Source organism: Phragmites australis, chromosome 13 (assembly GCF_958298935.1).
Source record: "Phragmites australis chromosome 13, lpPhrAust1.1, whole genome shotgun sequence".
NCBI classification, from domain to species: Eukaryota; Viridiplantae; Streptophyta; class Magnoliopsida; order Poales; family Poaceae; genus Phragmites; species Phragmites australis.
Window position 1 is genome coordinate 16,319,191 of NC_084933.1, and position 18,899 is coordinate 16,338,089.

Below are 18,899 nucleotides of genomic sequence, written 5' to 3' on the forward strand. Positions count from 1 at the left end.
GCCACCATGCAGGGACACGGAACCAGGAATCAGTTCGCCTTGGATGATTCTGCTCCGGCGGGGACGACAGCCCACGAACGTGAACAGGAGCGTATGCGTATCCAATCGTCCTGGTGAAGAGAGAAACAGTGCACGATCTACGGCGCCGTGCATTTCTACCACAGGAGTGCCCAACTAGGACTGTAAAACAAAGCTCGAGACTTCGATTCGTTAAAGGCTCAATTCGAAGAGCTTTTTATTTTATTTAATAATTTATATATTTATTAGAGATAAAGAAGAAAATTTATAAATTAATACTATTTACTAATGGTGGCAGAATCCATGAGCTGTAGCTACTGTAGCAGTGGGTCCTTGGTATGTATACATATATACATATGTATATATATACATTTACATATACATACATATGTAATTTTCTTTTTCGGGAAACTCTAGAAAAATGTCAAAATGAATATTAGTTACATTAATAAATTAGCTAAAAAATCTAAAATGCAAAGAAAAATATCTAAAACTCAAAAAAATATGAAACAATTTTTTTTGAGTTAGTATTACTTTCACCTACATGTTAAAACTATATGCATACATAAAAGTACTATTATTTTCTCTATAATTAATTGAATGTGTTTAACATTAATAATTTCATAAATAAATATTGAAATGTACAAAATTTGTGAACCTAAATTTTTTAGTCTTCTTTTGTCGTGCTCTATACAGCACAATAAAAACGTTCGCGACATAGATGCGCCAATCAAACTAGTTTTAACTATTAACGAGCCGAGCTCGAGCCTGTCTCTAGATTTGGTCGATTACTTAAGTTTGATTGAGCTCGACTCATGTTTCTATCGAGCTCAAGCTTGCTATGACTGGCTCACTTGAATTCCGCTTGTTGATAGCCTTATGCCCAACGTCGTCTCGGGATTCTTTTTGGGCACAGTAAGAGAGGCTACCGCAACAGGGTTACCTATGTTATCGTCGCACCGATGTGACATTTCAACTGTCGCACTACAGTTTTGATCGGATGGTTCAGGGCAGAGCTGCACTAGAGCTCGGGTTCCTTTGCCCTCCCGCTTCCTATCGTTAGCTGGAAGCAAATTCTATAGGACCCTATCCTATGAAAAAACTTCTCCCCTGTGATGACACATGTTCACTCTCTCTCTCATTTTCAGCTCAGCGATTGAATTACGAGATAAATAACATAAATAGAGTCTCACAAAAATCTTTCTAGATATAATCTTATAAAATTTGCTTCCTTGTTATCTAGACCCTAGTTTACTTTATCTACAGATGGAGCGTGGTTAAAAGTCTGCAACCACCATGTCGGCCAGGCCACACTGGTCAACACAGATACATCACGCGGTCGCCTACCTTACCTTATCTACAGGGAAAATTCCCCGGGGGCGGATCAAGGGGCTAGGGGCTCCAGCCCGTACAACTTTGTAGCCAATGGAAACTCTTTAAAGTGTTCCTAACAATTTATTTTTTTTATCGATGAGGAAGGAAAAAAAGAGAGAAATAAAGAGAAGAAAATTAAACAAGAAGAGGGATAGATAGATGGATAAACCCCTTATCTGACTCCTTTATATCGGCCACTGAAAATTCCGTAGTATTTCGAGAGAGCTAGCTGCCGATCATACGGATCTCGTAAAACCCTGCTTTTTAGGTGGTCCTTTTCACTGTGCTAAGCAAGGGCTACGTACGTTCAGACACACGGACCGCATTGATCTCACCACAACGTTGGCCGTTACGCTGGAAAGGCGCTACGAGAAAGAAAAAAAAGTGACGTCCGTGGTGCAATTGTGTTTACGAGCCAACGTACGTAGTAGAACGCCCGGTGACTGCACATTTACTCACTAGCCTGCTGGTGTCAATTGGCAGTAGCCGTAACCGATAAGATTATTTATAATCATATTTTCTTCATTTTATTTTTTTCCTGATTTTCTTTTTCGTTCTCATTCTCTTTATTTTCTCTCATCTCCAACAGCTTTCTTTCAAAGGGAATCGTGAAGGGAAATAAGAGATAATCCCGTTCTGAAAGGAATGACTCTGAGAATCCCTTCGTGACGAAAACCATAAAAAAAAACTGTTAGAGCGTTAAAGAAAACGAAAATCCCGTCATGAAAAGATTCTAAATTCTGAAGGGAAACCATTACCATTAAAGATGGTAAAGTCGTCCTCAACTTGCCAGGATGTCTCAGTCGCCGCTGTCCGGCGCCTAGGTTCGCCATCTGTACTGTAGGTCATCGACGAGACCATCAGCCACTTCCCAGTGATACCAGATCGGAAACTCTTCTCAAAATCACGTTGTTTAGTTCTGCTCTTTGGCTTGAGTCGATAGGAGTAGTTCAGGCTTCATTTCCAATAGCAAGGTTGCTACACCCATGTAATCAGGGATTTCCTTCCCTGAACTCTGTACTCTGTTCTTAATGTTTTGATATATATGAGTTCTCAAAAAGAAAAAAACTTGCGCATCGAATGCAGCAAGCCACTGCGTGCGACTCGGGTCAACAGAAGACTGTCGTTTTGTATGTCAAGACGGTGTGAACCGTGGAGGGAGCAAGAAGCAACCACCTAGCTAAGCAGCCACTCCTACTACGACGCAGTGAAAGTGTGTGGAAGGAGGTGGGGGAGGACTGGATCTTCGAATCCTAGGATCCAAGGACGGCATGGGCTGGACGCCTGGCCTACCTGTCGACTCTCATGATGGATAGTGCAATTTGCATTTCACAAACACTGGCAGCTTATGCTAGTCATATTTGATTGTTCAGAGGTGAATCTTGCTGTGCATGCAGCGGACAACTTCGCTGAAATTCTTGTCCAGATTTTCACCACGGAACAATTGTCATCTCAAGAGTTCGGTCAAGAGTTCGAATCTGAACTTTGATCTAGGAAGCCGCAAGGGTAAAAATTCAGGTGATGCTGTACTAGCAACTATGCAGCAGGCGTATGCAAGCTAACAGAGCAGTCTGAAGTGAACTGCATGGGCATTGCGATGCTTGCTGCTCAACTGATGAACGTGTGAACTCCGAATTCATCAGTTGTTACAAGTTCGTGTCAAGAAATATGATGTGCTGTGACATCTCGGTCGAATCCAGAAGAGCACGCACATGCATCCCGGTAGAGGGTAGGCATCAGCCACATTTTAGGATATATAAAGGGCGATATGGATCATCAGAAATTGAATGATCGTCATAGTTGGTCAAGCATCGACATCAACTGTACAAACTTCTTTTATCAATATATATCATGTCAAGATGACCCATAGGGTTAGCTTGCCTTCAGATAACTTTCTGACGAGTAGACCTGATAATTGCTTATTTATACTAAAGATTTTCTTCTGGAAACTACAGGCTGTAACTGCTATAAGTGATTCTAGCCTATCTAAACCTACCGATCGGTTTCAGCTGTTCAACGACTTCAGTCCCGAGAAGCTGGAAAATGCTGGTGTTACCGAACTGAAAGTTCTTCAGGCTGCGCTACAAACTCCAGAGCAATTCTAGCAGAGAACAGACTTGCAAGTAGCACGAAGTGACAGATGAATCGATGCCATAACGTTGCTACTTATGAAAGAAGGGAACGAAGTGTATTGAGGAATAAAAGCTCGAAGACAAGAACTGGGCTATGCTGACTTTTGAAACAAGGGCGCTTCCGGTTCTATGAGCGCTCCAAACAATTTTATCTTCTCTATATTACCATAAAATCAATAATTTTCTATGACAAATTACTGAACTCAATTACTTGCTACCATTACTCAACAGTTTCTGTTGAGGTTTCATCATAAACCTAATTGGTTACTTCTAATTATACTAATTAATAGTTCAAACCACACTGAGGTAGGGCATTTCCTTTGCCATTGATATAGGAACTTTTGCAATATATCTACCCACCCTCCCATAGTGCATGAGACAAATATATACATTTCAATTAGGATCATATTTTATAGTTATGCTCACCTGTGTATCACTTACTAATTTCATATTTTATAGCTAGGCTGCAAGAGTGCCTCGGAACTTAAGTGCAGATATAGCCTCCTCAGCTGAAATATGCGGGAACTACAACGCTCGCGCAGCGAACTGAAAGGCGACAACTAGCTCGTACCTGAGCTGTATGCTTCGCCCCGATGGCACAAAAAAGGATCACAAGGCAATGGCAACCCGATAAGAGCATCAAAGCAAGCTATACGAGGACGTCACAACCAAAACTTTAATAAAGCAGAGAAGCACAACATACACGTTTAACAGGCAGAAGAACGATCGAGGCACACGTTAGGGCTTCGAAGTAACTGGCATGGAACGACAGAATTTCAGAACAGCCATGAAATTTTGATGCGGTAATCTATTCTTAATAAAGCATCGAAAAAGGATAGCAAAACTTTGGTTCACCAGTAAACCAACCAGCATAACCTACGTCTGAATTACTACAAATCAAGACGTCTGAATTACTACAAATCAAGACCAGGGTTTTCCAAATTCTAAAACAAGGTTAAAATCCAAACATCATGATAGCGGTTTTCCTGCCCAAAGATTTGACTCTGATGACTGCAGAACTTAGTCGAAGAGGCTGAAGCCCATGTCCTGCAAATACATGTTCAACATAGTTAGTTTCCAAACTTAGTTTGATACAACTGGTAGACATCTTGAGAAGGAACCAAAAAGATACAGTAGGATTCGTGGCAATATGGCATATGAAGTGACATGTCATAACAGCATTGGAAGAGGTCAATAATGCATAAAAACAGAGTAGCGTAATCTTTTGCATACCAGTCAAATAAATACTGATAGGGAATAGAAATGCAACTAAAAGGAACTTGGTCAAGAACCATGATCTTACATCATCACTCTCTTCCTTCTCCTCCACCTTCTCTTCTTTCTTTGCCTCAGCTGCAGGAGCAGCCCCAGCACCAGCAGCAGCTGGGGCAGCTGCAACAGCTACACCGCCGCCACCACCACAAGGGACAGAAGCGAACTTCTCCCTACCAGCAGCAATAAGCTCGGTAATGTCCTTACCACTCAGCTGGGACAGCAGGAGTTCCATCTTTTCATTGTCAATTTCACAGCCAACTGCAACATATACAAGAAAAATAATAATAGGATAAGATGGCTTCACTACATACGAATTATGTGCAGAAAGGACACAAACAGTAAATCATAGAATACAGGATCCATATTGCAACAAACACAACATAAATGCAAATCATAGAACCTGAGCTCGATTTGTTCACTGCCAATTAAATACAAAAACTTTTTGACAAAAAAAATTAACTGCATTCTACAGTCAGGCAAGGCTATCCTATTGCCAAAACTATTCTCCTTAGCAAAAGGGTTTGCCAAGCCAAAACTTCTTAGCAAACCTAGCGGAATTAATTGTAACAAGTGTTAACCACAGGACCAGTTGCAATGCTTTAAATTGGCATTTAATTAAATGAAATTACCTGACTCCAGAATAGCAGTCAAATCCTCCGCAGAGGGGCTGGAGTTGCCAGAGAGGACAGCAAGCAGATAGGATGCAACGAACTTCATCCTGCTCAAACCACAAAAGAAACAGTCTTTGTTAGTTCCTATGCTAACTAGGTAAGAGATGATAATGTACAATTAACAAATCAACCTGAAATCCAATTATCACAGCATCATGAATCTAACATAAATAAAACAAGCATTTTTATGCCAACAATGAAGATGAACTTCTCACACTGCAGGCACAATGCAACACCAGACAAACATCAATATGCTTCTCCACAATGAGAACAGAGGTGCATAAAGGTCAGTCCTGGATACCTTAAGTGAAACAACCAAACCACTGAGAAAACTCAGACTACAGAACAATACTGAACATTTACGCTGCAATACCATAAATAATCTTATCCACGCTTTCATCAATTAAAGATCTAATCCATCAAGCGGTTCAAATGTTCAAAATGTAAATCCTAATGCTCCATATACAATCACAGAACCTAGCACAAAATCTTACATGTCATCAATCCCTGAACCGCACACAATCATCTCAACAATAGCATCCGATTTCACTAGGGCGCAATAACATTAGCAAAGCACGCATTTTGCACCTGACCGAGCAACAAGAACAACCCTATAACCAACAGCGAGATCACCCTACCCTAGAGAAGCTACGAGACACAGATAGATCCAAAAAGAGAGGACTCGCGTGCCATTACCTGGATCCGGGAGGGAGAGAGCCCGAGGAGGAGCTGTTGCGGCGGCGGCGGCGGCGGAGAGCTCGAGTGGTCTCTACGGCTTCTGCGCGGAAGGGCTCCGGAGGGTTAGGTTGGGCTGTGGATTTATACTGCACGCGGCTTTGCCATCCCGCGATCTGGACCGTCGGTTTGTCATAGATCCTGCCCTAGCTCGGGAACCTGCCGTCCCAGCCGTTGATCAGCCAACCAATCTCTCGTGATGGAGAATGGTTGCACCGTGGGCCTCCGCTTGTGCTTTGCGTACGCGGCCCATTCGATTTTCATGGGCTTAGTTCAGGGGAAATCTTCTAAAAAAAAGTTATGGGAAAATACAACTTCGTGAACGTGGATTGTAAATTCTGTAAATAAACGATCAGATTTTTAAAGTGAATTGTGTAAATATATATTTAGATTATGATATAATTCATAATATACTTAAAATAAATTTTTACAATCCAAAATCCTAAATTCAGGGGAGAAAATAAACACGGTCTTATCATCCATCCCTCCTACACATACTCAGTCATTTGTTAATTTTCACACGTATTTTATAATTTGTCATTTGTTAATTTTCACATATATTTTATAATTTTTTTCACTTACATTTCAGCTCAAATTTCAACGTAAATGAAATACATACGCGTGGAATTTTCGTGATCCTTGTCCAGGACTGGTTGTGCAAAGCCCGCAGATGCGTCGGGCGCTCGCTGCTGCGCCATAAACCCTCCTCGTCGTCGTCCTCCCCTTCGTGTTCGCCGTCCTCCCCTTCGTGTTCGCCGTCGGCCCGTCCCCGCCTCCGATCCACTTCACGCCGGCCGGCTGGTGGGGAATCCCCTCCCCTCTCGGTCTCTTTGGCCTTTCTTTCTCTCTCTATCTCTCTGGTTTGCCTAGGGCTAGCCGAGCCTAACTTCTTCTGTATTTTCCTCTTGGTTGGTTGGCTGCAGGGAGTTGGTCGGCCGCCTCGGGTTCTTCTCTGGGCGTGTGCGAGCGTACTAGAGAACCATGGATGGTACGCGCGCACTGTCTTTCCTACCGTTGAATATCTCTTGTTGCTTGATGAGCGTTTTCCTGTGTCAAATTTGGTGGGAGTAACTGTGTTTTTGGTAGAATGGGTTTGGGTTAGGACTTGGAGTTGTTGCCTCGTTGATTGATAGGCGTGTTAGGGCGCCGAGCCCTAGTGAGTGGTAACTTGGCGTCAGGCAAATTGATTTTGGAGACAGGAACTGCCGCTCGTAGGAATAGCATGTAATCTGGGGTTATGGTTACACTTGCACGGTGGTAAATATTCAGTGCACAAGGAGAATTGATGGGGGAACAATGTGCATTTGTGCACGTCGTGCTGCAGCACATTAAACAAAATATCTTTTCTATTCATAAAAAGAATGTCTTCCAGGGCTGAGGATAATAAAAGACTGCTCCTTTTGCTGATTATGCAAGAACTAGATCCATGCTATAGAAGTAACAAATTTGAATCCATTCACAGCTTTCAACTGTGTGCAGCAGGTATAGCTTTCTGCTTGTGCTTTTGGTGTCAATTTGTCATGACTTCCTTTTAACAGTCGATAATCAAGAAACGATGGAGGAGACCATCCTTGTTGGTGATGATCTCATGCGTGGGCCACCATCCCCTGTCATACCAAAAGAGATTGCATCACATGTCCTTGAAGGTGTTGAGCTTTGTGACAGTATACTCAAAAATCTTTTCCTATGTGAGTAACTGGTTTCTCTGACATTCGAATCATGTTCTCTTATTCCATACGCAGTTATGTAGGGAAGTGTTCTAAGGAAAACATCGTTTCTATTCTCTAGGCTTACAAATCAATGATATTGAGCCATTCTGCCAAGACGAAATTGTGCTATACCGACAATGTGCTGAGAAAAGGGTTAGTTATATTACAATCATTTGAAGCTGTAGTCTGGTTTTATTTGCTGTTTATTCAATGTACAGCATTGTATCATATTATTACAGGACAAGGAAATAAGGGAGCGGATGCAAGACAGTGAATATAAATTGGGTTTTTCGATGCCCCTGGAAGAAGCAAAGGAGAGAGCTACCCAACTCCATTCAGAAGTCACGCTGCTAGAAAGGTAGCCTAATATGCAACTGGTGCTTTTGTCCTGTATACTATCATAGCATCATCACGTGATTAACAGCTTGTTAACTGGTATTTTTATCCCCTAGATGAACCTTTAAGGTTTATTTATCTTCTCATCAGAGATTTTAGAGCTGTTGTAGAGTGATCCACTTAACTAGAAATGTCTTGGAGATATACCAAATGCTCTGTCCTTCAGGGGTATTTTCCAATCTGAACTAGTAAACTAGATGAGGAGACAGAAAAATGGCAGAACATGTACGTGGGAGTTTTCTATTAAGTTAAACTCTCCAAGGTAGTTGTAGATTAGTGTGCTCAACCCACCCTAAGCATTCAGGCTCTTAATGAGTTAGGACAAATCATAGCTGCTCTCAATGCATGTATCGAAAACATATTTTCTTCTACTGTACTTTTAGTCCAAGTTTTCAACTACCTTATAGAGCTCTGTGACTGGTGCATTCAAAAGTGTTCAAAGGTCAGTATAAACAGCACTATACAGTGCGCTTCAGTACTTTTAGATTGACAGACAGCTCGTGGTATTTACCAAATGCTCCTTGACAAAAACTTCTAGGCTCCCTCAGGTGCTGGAGGCATTTTGTGACATCTGAGATAGCTGCATGGTTCCTGCTTGGCATACTTTAGACCTTCATATGCACACCCATTATTTGTTCAGATTATTTTGGGGTTCCAGACTTATGACCTCCAGCTACCTCTTGATGTTACTTTAGCTCTGTACCCCTTCTGGTTCTTTTTATAAGGCTTATTTTGACCAAGCACAGGAATTAAGGTGGTCATGAACCAAGAGAATGCAAAGCGAAATGACCATGGTATTAATCACTTGGAACTAAGAGAGGGAATAATCAGTGTGGATGTTCATTCATAAATGCTGAAGAGAGAGGTTAAATAAAAGAGGGCAAAAGAAAGGAAAAAGGTCCTTAAATCTGCATGCGAGCCTGATATTTTAAATAACATTACAAAATTTACAGGCCTTATATTTTGAAATGGATGGAGTATACAGATCTTTTGCTTAGAAACATTTCCGTATTGTGAGATACACTTTTTTTATAGAAAAAAATTGTTTGTTACAGTAAACAGAGGGGAAAATCAGCTATAGTGAATTTCCATTAATTCATTCACACAATTTCTTTAAATTTTGCTTGCGTGTGGTCTTATACTTCCTTGTAGGCGTATGATTCTTGCTAGTGGACTTGAGGGTATGGAAGGATTTCGCCAGAGGTGGAGCTTGCACGGACAGCTCGAAGATACAAGGTAGTTCTTTCAACTGCCAGCCATGTACTAGCTTGTGTTCATTTCTGTTACTCTAACAGTTGAAAGAGTTTGCTTGTAAAAATGAACTATGAGAACATAGTGGGACGATGGTTCTTACCCCTTAACTGATTAATGGCGTGGCATAATTCACTTAAATTCAGTAGCTTCTTAATTTACATCCAGATGATGGATGTAAGTTAAACCTGTAAAAAGTTTAGTTAACATTCCTATATTGTGAGCAGAAATGGACAGCAATTATAAACAGGCAAGAAAACTTAATAGAGTATGCAAATGGACAGCTCAAGTCCATTTGCATTGCTGTATTTCCTTCTTAATTGATATTCCTTATTTAATTTTGGTTTGTGATTTTTGCCGTCATATTACCTGCGCGGTGTTTGCTCTGGCATAGTACACTGTAGAGTGTAGAATGTAGACGTACAATAGTTATTTGAGCTGCAAGCTACTGAACAGAGGAGTTTATATTTTTTATGGGAAGTGCTTCAGCCCCAGCTTCAAATAAAATTCTCCATTATTTGAGGGCAGCAATCAAAGTTATTTCTTCTATCTGACATAGTCATTTTATATTTTTGGTTCTACTTAAAAATCCTGTCTTTGCAGGAAAAGGCTAGAAGCACTGAACCGTGGCGTGGCAAAAAGAGAGAACCAAAGTTCTACACGGGAAGGAACAGAACCGCCAGCTAGGAAGAAATGGTTGTTTTGGTAGGTTGGTATCTTTGTTTTCCGGCTTGCGAAATATTGTAGCTTACGGTGTATTAGTTGCAATATCACGCACTTATTAATTTCTAAAGTACTCGGCCTCCAAACCAGCTATTCTATTTGCTGACGAATGGGTCTGCTTTTATCTAGCTGTATTTTAAATGTTATAAAAATATGTAAATCAATGAACCGTATACCTCGAAACTATTCGTCATAATACACACATATCCCAGTTTGTGCCTTGTGGCCTTGCGGTAACTGATGAAACTCCGCTTGTTTCCCCGCTTTAACGCCGGAGCATGTCTGGATTGTTTCTTTTTCGGTGGAGAAAGTTGGCTAATACAGTCCACCCGGTGGGTGTCGCAGATTTACAGTACGCGTTGTGTAGGATCTGCAAACTGCAAAGGTAGTTCCATCCGGCCGTAATATTGATCCAGTTGTTACGGATAACTTGTTAGCTTTCTTGGAGCAGCTTCCTGAAGCAAGATAGCAACTTGGAGTATGATACGTTACATAAGCATGTGCCTCTAAGGTCGTGCCCTACACCTTCCCCCAAAGACTACCGTCCTCGTGTTGTCTTTCACTCAAGATTACTCCTTCCTCTGGAGATTATCTTATTTTCTTCGCACCTCCTTTTCACTGTATTCGTGCAGTTTTCTTGAAAGTTCTCAGTAACTGTGGCATGTATCTGGATGGGGTCGCTTTTTGTTTTTATGTAGTTTTTTGTTCCATAGTAAATTTCTGGCAACTATGCGCTTGTGAGCATATCATAACCAGAGCAATTTGGATGCTGAGCCAATGGCAATTGGCAATCATATTGCCCTTTTCCGAACTATTAAACTCGCTGCATTGCTTTCGTTTTCTCTGCGCTTGCTTTTCTTGTAGAGTAGCGTACAACCGGCCATCGCACGGCCAGCATGACATGGCAGAAAGCCAGAAGGCCATCATACCCCACCGATCATCACTGCTCGTACCCTGCAGTCGTACGTATAGCCATTCCGTTTCTTGTATCTTGAACAAACTGTTTTTCGCCCCTGGATTAGCTGTGCAAGTGCTGACCTATCCTAGCGCACGGATTAGACTCCGTTGCAGTAACGTGGAGAAGATGTTACTCCACACCATTATCAAGAACAGGATAGCGCACGGATTTCATCGGCTGTGGCTGTTCCATCTTCTGACTCTCTCACTCTCACTCTCACCGGCGTTCCCCTGCTTGACAAGCATGGAATCGTCTCATGTGGAGGTGCGGAGCGAGAGCAGTTGACTTGCCGAGACTTGATACATGAAAAGCCATGCTTGGTTCCAACGACACTCGTTTAGTCAGAGGGCGATGCACCTCTCGCCCCCGGCTATAAGAAGCCGTGTTCATGCACGCCGTATCACTACAATAACGTGCCATCGCCTCATCTTCGACCTCACCCAGCAACAAGATTGAGATGGCGTCCGTCCGCCCGTTCGCGGTGGCGCTGCTCGCCTGTGCCGTCGCCTTCCTCGTCGCCGCGGCGGGCGCCCAGCCGACGGACCCTGGCCAGCTGAGCGACCCCATCCTGTCGAACCCGGACGTGATCCCCGTCTACATGAGCCCCGGCGCGCCTCCCACTTACGTGAGCTGCTACGACAAGAGCAACCAGACGCAACCGCCGGTGTGCTCCTTCCTCGCCCGCGAGTGCCCCCGCGGCTGCCGGGACACCTGTTACGCCCACTGCCCCTCCTGCAAGCTCGTCTGCCGTAAGAGCCACTCGCATCCGTGCAACGTGTACTTGCATTCAAGTATTGTGCAAAAGTTCTGATCCGTTTTGTGCGTTTGGTTTGTTTGTTTGTGTGTGCATGGATTGAGAAGTGTGTGAACTGACCGGGACGGAGTGCTACGACCCGCGCTTCGTCGGCGGCGACGGCAACAAGTTCCTGTTCCACGGCCGCCGAGACGCCGACTTCTGCCTGCTCTCGGACAACAACCTGCACATCAACGCACACTTCATCGGCAAGCGCAACGCGCTGGGCGCGCGGGACTTCACCTGGGTGCAGGCGCTCGGCATCCGCTTCGGCGGCCACCGCCTGTACCTCGGCGTCCGGCGGACCGTCAGCTGGGACGGCGCCGTCGACCGCCTGGCCATCACCTTCGACGGCGCGCCCGTCCCGCTGGCCGCCGTGGCCGGTGCCAGCTGGAGCCCGTCCTCTGCGCCCGCGCTCTCGATCTTCCGCACCGGCCCGGCCAACGGCGTGGTGGTGCGCCTCGACGGGCGGTTCCGCATCGTCGCCAACGCGGTGCCCGTCACCGAGGAGGACTCGAGGATCCACGGGTACGGCCTGACCCCCGACGACAGCCTCGCGCACCTCAACGTAGCGTTCAAGTTCTACTCCATCAGCTCAGACGTGCACGGCGTGCTGGGCCAGACCTACAGGCCGGACTACGTCAGCGCCGGGGTGGACGCGGGCGCCAAGATCCCCGTGATGGGCGGCGCCGGCCGGTACCAGGTGTCCGGCATCTTCGCCACGGACTGCGAGGTGGCCCGCTTCGCCGGCGTGGACGGCCTGGCCGGGTCCTTGGACATCATCGAGCAGCCGACCGACGCGCTCTGCGGCAGCGGTAAGGGAGGCGCCGGCCTGGTCTGCAAGAAGTGAAGTTCTGGAGCTCCCACGGACAAGGGCTGGGAGCTGGTTTGATTAGTGTTTTGCTTTCGGATGAAAAGGAGTAGTTCTACGCATGACGACCGAATAAAAAGCTTGTGTGTGACGTGTCTTGTGCTAGTCGTGTGAGCAACGCTGGAACGTGTAGCGTTGCTCAGTCAGTGCTGGGTTAGGATAGGATCCGCATGGTATTCATGCCCTGTTGACCAAATCCTAGCCACTTTTGTTATCGGTGTTTGGTTTCGAACAGAGTTTTAGCAATAAATTATGATTGCTGTGGTTTGTTATTTGCATGGCTCTGAAATTGCAGTTTAAATTAGGTGACTTGACAATGCTCTTGCTCTCCTTCCGAAAAAAAAAATAGATGACTTGACTAATATACGCCAGAATAGGTTCCTCCTGGTAAGTAATTGTGCGGTTGTGCCTTCCAAGTTCCAACTCCATGAGATTTTGGTGCATGTAACTGGACATGATATCAGAGAGAGGTTTTGACTTTTGAGGTCGACTGACAGTCCATGATAAGCCAAAGCGACAGGTCTGAATGAGTGTTAAATGATCTTTTGGTTGAATCAGCTTGTGCATAAAACTCTGGAAAGAAAAAAAAAGTGACAATATATATCCTCTTTCATCTCTATCAAGTCTCAAAGTTTCACTCTTCCTGAAGTCCGGACATGAATTTTTTTCAAAAGGACAGCAGGAGTCTTACCAATTTTTTCATTACAAGGAGGGCAAAAGAAAAAACAGTTTAAGCCTACACAGCTTTTGGTAAGGGGAATGCCACTATGCCATCCCCTTAGAACCAGAATTTGCACGCTACAACCGTATCACGCAAACGACAAAGTCCAAAATTACAAGGATTAGATCACTCCATGACCCAACTATTTGTTTTGCAATTTAGCAAAAAGTAGTCTTCTTTGGTCCACGTCCTCTTTAATCTTGTAAGCGACTTGTGATGTTTGCAAGGATTCGTTGTTGAAAGTCCTCCGATTTCCGTTCTTTTCAAATGTTCCATTAGAAATAAATCACAATTCCGTTGAACTCCTTGCGCATGTGTTTGTCTCCACTGCCTTGTTTGTAAACACTCTTCCGGACATGAATTGTGTGCGATTCTTTACTGTGCCTGCAAGCAAACACCGTGCACATTCTCCTTTATACTGCTGCCAGCTTCTCATAGTCTCTCTCTTCGCGCCACTTTGCACGATCTCTAATCATTACCACTGTAATATCTAGCTAGCTCCTTCCTGATCATATTCCTTGCGTCCCCTGGTTCCAAGAACACCTCGCAGCAACGACACAACGTAACACCGTGCGGGTGCGCCGGGGAGGCTTCTTAAGTTGATCTGGAGAAGCTACACGCGCATGGTGGAGGAGTAGCGATGCCGCGAGAGGCACCGGGCGGAGCGCGCCAACGACCGCGGCCACTTCCGCCACCGCGCGAAGCAAGAAAAAGACGGGGCCGCCGCAGCCTCGTGCTGCTGCTCGGCCTCCTCGCCTTCCTCCTGTACCTGCGGAGGCGCCGGCGCTTGCGACGCCGTGGGACCAGTCGAGGGGGCGGGCGGGACGTCGTCGTCGTCGAGTAGTAGGCAGTGCAGACGGGGATGGGCACGAACCGTAGTCATCGCCGAGGCCGGGGCTTCGTCCAAGTTACCATACTATTAGTCCTTCATGTTCGATTTCATCACGTTGACGTGGGATCTGTTTGGTTCGTTATTCATGTCTACCTTACCAAAAATTGGTAATGACAAATTGCAGCTAATGCTGAAACTTAGGCAAAAGAATGGTGTTTGGATTGTAGCCGTACCAACTCGTAGACAATACAAAAACATGAAGAAAAATGGTGTTTGAATTGGAGCCACCCATAACTTGTTGCGATTGTGAGTGCGACATGTGTGACTATCTGTCATCTATTTTCTCCAGACTACAGTATGTATTAACTTTGTGCTACATTTGACACATGCATGAGGCATCTTGCCCTCTCCTAATTCATAGTTATCACTTACCTCTTGCATTTAATTACCCACCCGTGTGGTTCTGGGCGGATCAAATCTTAACGCAGGCCTGAACAGAATGAAATCCGAACAAAACAATTCAATCTGCTGCCGTCGATATGCGTACGAAAAACATGGATCTATCCACGCTCGGGGTTCACCGTAGGTTAGGTTTCTCCAAATAAGCACCAGCCTGTTCCCGGCGCGGCGCGGTGCACAACACGATGATGTGGCCGTGTCGGCCGTTTCTGAATCGACGTTCTAGCGCCCTCCTCTCGCAACTCCACTCCATTTGCCGTCGTGTCACCCAGCCAGCCGTTGTTCCGGGCGCCGCCTCACGGGGACACGTCTCGGATACGAGCGATGGCGACCGTCGGGACGACGCGAGGTTCAACGGAGACCACAACAGGACGCCGAACACCACCGGGCAGGCAACGGACCCTGGTCGCCGCAAGGGCCGCGCGGCCAATCGGCCGCCAGCCACGGGGCAGAAGCATCTGTACCTCCTCTTGGACAACGCTAAGAACGGGTCTAGCTAAGGTTGGATAAAAAGTTCAAAGACTAGTGAGCTAGTTCGAGCTTATGTTGACTTGGTTTGGATTGGCTCATTATCTAAACGAGCTGGATCTAAGCCTACTCGTTGGCTTATTTTTGAATCGAATCAAGCTCGAGCTAGCTCGTGAGTGACTTGCGAGCCAAATCAAGCCTGTAGTGTCTTCTACGGAGAAGGCAAGAAAGAGAGTGTTCCGCGCGGTTCCACTGACGCCATCGCCAACGAGGGAGGAGGAGGTGTCAATGGTCGCGCTACGGTGGGCGACGTGGGAGGGCGAGGCGAGCCGGCGCGATCTCTATGGGCACGGTAGCTCGTGACGCTTAGGCGTGTGTTGTTGTCCTCATGCAACATTGCCTCTGTTCAACCGTGCCACCATCGGAAGGTGGCCTCGACGGCGAGAGCCAGCTCGCGGCAGACAAGGGAGTAGTGTTAGTGGAGGGCAGGCTGACGTCACGCATTGCTGTGGTGGCTAGCGGACAACACCAGCACGATAAACTGCGGGGTCCGGTGTCAGGTGTCGACGGTGTGGTGGACGGCGGGGTCTAGTGTCGGGCGTCGGTGGCACAACGGAAGGCGGGGTTTGGTGGTGCGATGGATGGCGAGGGTCGACATCGGACAGCAGGGGCCAACGTCGGGCGGCGGAGCTGCGGATGACGGGGGCCGGCGGCGGTGACAATAGCTTTTGTCAGAGGAAACCTTAGCCGCCGATTAAATAGGTTGGGTGAGTGAGCTGAGCTAACCATAGGCTTGTGGCCTGATAAGCTATGGCTCGCGAGCATTATCGGGCTAGCTCGAGTCTGAATTGAGCCCAAGCCGAGTCTCTCTTTCTAGCTTGTTTTATTTACTGAGCTGAGCCGGACTCATCATTCTGCGAGCTCGAGCGAGCCAAGGCTGGCTCGTTTTCACCCCTAGGTCTGGCATCCACAAGGTGGACATAGGTGATGATGCGGACGAATAGGAAAAGGAATGCTCCGCTTCCTGTGAAGATCGGGTATACAAATATGGTCACAAAATAAGAGACATGTGTAACGCTACAGGTCTACAGCTCATCGTTCCGGGAATCAACGGCGCCGGGGTCGCCGCTTTGCCAGCACGCGGCGTTGGCGGCCAGGCTCTAAAGCCAGAGCTCGTCGCGGACGACGGAGTCCGCGTCGTCGTTGCGGTGCCACGCCCAGTGCGCCGTGGTCGCGTTCACCACCCTCAGCCGCCCGTGCCCGAAGCTCGCCTCCCTCGTTACAGACAACGGCGCCAGCTTGTGGTTCTTCTCAAGGCTACGTACCAACATGGCAAAATGAATTAAAGCAATGCGAAATGCCGCTTATATACAGAAAAAAAACAAGGACATGCATGGCATCTAGCGTTACTTACTCGAAGGCAAGGCCTTCTCTGTTGCCGCCGTCCCCTATGGTGATGTACACTGGTCCACACGGCACGGGTTTGCCTCGTTGTTATACACCCTTGTCTTTGACAGCAAATGAGACGTGTCATTGGATGGCCAAGAAATTCGCCATGGACAGATATAAGCATCGGAGCAGAGCAACTCACGAAGCGTTCGTAGGCAGGGACATGGTCGGCGAAGACGACGTCGACGCGGGCCTCGTACAGCAGCCGCTCCATAGCCTTCCTCATGGCCTCGCCCTCGCCCTGGTGCGCCGCGTTCGTGTTGTACCAGGGGGCGTGCAGCAGAACCACGAGCCAGGGCGTCGCGCGCCGGTCCACGTCCGCGAGGTCCCGCGCCAGCCACGCGTACTGGTCCGAGCTCGCGTTGAAGTAGGCGTACGAGCCCAGCATCACGACGAGCACGGCGCCGCCGGCCGCGTCGAAGGAGTAGTAGAGGTTGGACCGCTCTCCTCGTACGGCATCCGCCACCGCACTGTGTATGCGGTGAACTGGTGCGGCGAGCCCGGGAGCGGCGGCACGGCAGCCGCCTCCACCTCGTGGTTGCCTTGGGTGACCGTACACGGCCGCCGGCTCGCGTGCCGCTGCACGAACCGGCCGAACGTGTCCCACCGCGGCTGCTGCGTGTCGGCGTACGATAGGTCGCCGGGCACCAGCAGCATGCCGTAGTTCGTCTTGCTGACGTGGGACAGTGTCGACGCCGTCCATTCGGTCTGACCCAGGTCCCCTGCGCATTTCCAGCCGTCCGATCAAATGTCATCGCCTCGGTCAAAGATTGGAGATAGTTTTGTTTCACGTCCCTCAACTTGAGGCATTGAATTTTCAATTCGTACCTACGAGGGCGAGCTCGATGGGCAGGGATGCCGGCGGGGTCCTGAGGCTGAACTCGTCTCCGACCTTGTCGCACCGGTAGTAGTACACCGTGCCGGGGTCCAGCGGTCCAATCTTGACGTGGTGGATCTTGCCGGAAGTGTAGAGGAAGTAGCGGTACGAGGTGTGATCGCCGGTGGCCGACATGGTGTAGTTCCCGGAGGCCTAGCCGTACTCCACCACGGACTGCACGTGCTTGTCGTCCGTGACCCATGACACCCTCATGTGCTTCGTCCCGACGGCCGATACATGGACCTAAACACACGAACCAAACATTCCATCGGGTGAACAAAATTTCGCGTTGGTTGTGTACCTAAAAACTCAATGCGACAATAGCGGCCCGGCAGATCATTTGCATTGCTAACACGTGTGTACCTGCTGAGGATGGGAGGCAGACTGGGCGTGCTCGGTGAGGATGATCCGCCCGGGGGGAGGTCGGACATACTCAGCCGCGGCAGCGCCGGACCACGCGAAGACGACGAGAGTGCGGACAACCAGGAGAACGCAGCGTTTTGTCATTTTCTCTGGCCGCGTCGCGTCGTGCGCAAGCGGCAGTGATCTGAGATGTCGATCGTTGAGCGTGTGCATGGACCATATAGGCATGTAGAGAGGGGGTGGCAATGGCGTTGGGTTGGGCGGGCGCGGCGGATGGCGTCAAGGAATGGGAATGGTCGCGATGCGACGGACGGTTCGTGTTGCGCGGGATTTCTTTTGAAGCGTTATCGTGCAGGGCGGCTGAGCGGCAGGGTGCCAGGGTGTGGCGTTGAGTTCACGGCATCGCTTCGCTTGGCGGGGATGTCTTCACCTACCCACCTCGCATTCCTCGCTTGAAGCATTTGCAATGGAATGCGGTGCAGAGCAGAGCTGCGATGCTGCCGGCGGAAGATTCTGTGTCGCTGCGAGAGTGGGCTGTGGGCACTGAAATGTTAGCATGGGATGGGCCCTAAAGCGTTCCTCCATAGAATGAATCAGAGGATGGTCGAGAGTTTTTTTTTTTACCATTTCCTAACATTAATATTTAAATAAATAAATTCTTGATAGAAAGTTTTGTATAAATAGATGGATACCGTTTTTTAAAAGTATATAGTATTTTCAGAGGGCCGTCAGCATGTCATAATGGCACAGGTACCTCTTATCGTTATCTCTAAGTGCAGTTAGACTTTACACTTCCCTTATCGTCATCTGATAGGGCGCCGCAC

General features: G+C 47.2%; 3 protein-coding genes and 1 pseudogene across 5 annotated transcripts; 2 read left to right on the top strand and 2 right to left on the bottom strand.

The window, feature by feature from the left end:
• Nucleotides 1-4,312: 4,312 nt before the first annotated feature.
• On the bottom strand, nucleotides 4,313-6,299 carry LOC133889693 (large ribosomal subunit protein P2A-like). The gene is made up of 4 exons (XM_062330151.1): nucleotides 6,167-6,299; nucleotides 5,429-5,517; nucleotides 4,828-5,057; nucleotides 4,313-4,571 (listed from the first exon to the last, which is right to left on the bottom strand). Exons 2-4 carry the CDS (start codon nucleotides 5,514-5,516, stop codon nucleotides 4,545-4,547), a joined length of 345 nt encoding a protein of 114 aa, XP_062186135.1. The 5' UTR covers nucleotide 5,517; nucleotides 6,167-6,299; the 3' UTR covers nucleotides 4,313-4,544.
• A 552-nt stretch (nucleotides 6,300-6,851) lies between these two features.
• On the top strand, nucleotides 6,852-10,467 carry LOC133889371 (uncharacterized). Of its 3 annotated transcripts, none has more exons than XM_062329906.1 (7): nucleotides 6,852-7,006; nucleotides 7,129-7,193; nucleotides 7,744-7,893; nucleotides 7,994-8,067; nucleotides 8,154-8,272; nucleotides 9,463-9,546; nucleotides 10,165-10,467. In XM_062329906.1, the coding sequence occupies exons 2-7, from the start codon at nucleotides 7,187-7,189 to the stop codon at nucleotides 10,268-10,270; spliced, it is 540 nt and encodes a 179-aa protein (XP_062185890.1). In that variant the 5' UTR covers nucleotides 6,852-7,006; nucleotides 7,129-7,186; the 3' UTR covers nucleotides 10,271-10,467. The 3 variants fall into 3 exon arrangements, with proteins under 3 accessions (XP_062185890.1, XP_062185891.1, XP_062185892.1); XM_062329907.1 differs by having other exon boundaries at nucleotides 6,888-7,038; XM_062329908.1 differs by having other exon boundaries at nucleotides 6,888-7,029.
• A 1,025-nt stretch (nucleotides 10,468-11,492) lies between these two features.
• Nucleotides 11,493-13,171, top strand: LOC133888925 (uncharacterized). The gene is made up of 2 exons (XM_062329321.1): nucleotides 11,493-11,991; nucleotides 12,104-13,171. The coding sequence occupies exons 1-2, from the start codon at nucleotides 11,700-11,702 to the stop codon at nucleotides 12,883-12,885; spliced, it is 1,074 nt and encodes a 357-aa protein (XP_062185305.1). The 5' UTR covers nucleotides 11,493-11,699; the 3' UTR covers nucleotides 12,886-13,171.
• A 3,300-nt stretch (nucleotides 13,172-16,471) lies between these two features.
• Nucleotides 16,472-18,224, bottom strand: LOC133889173 (purple acid phosphatase 22-like; annotated as a pseudogene).
• Between the last annotated feature and the right edge of the window lie 675 nt (nucleotides 18,225-18,899).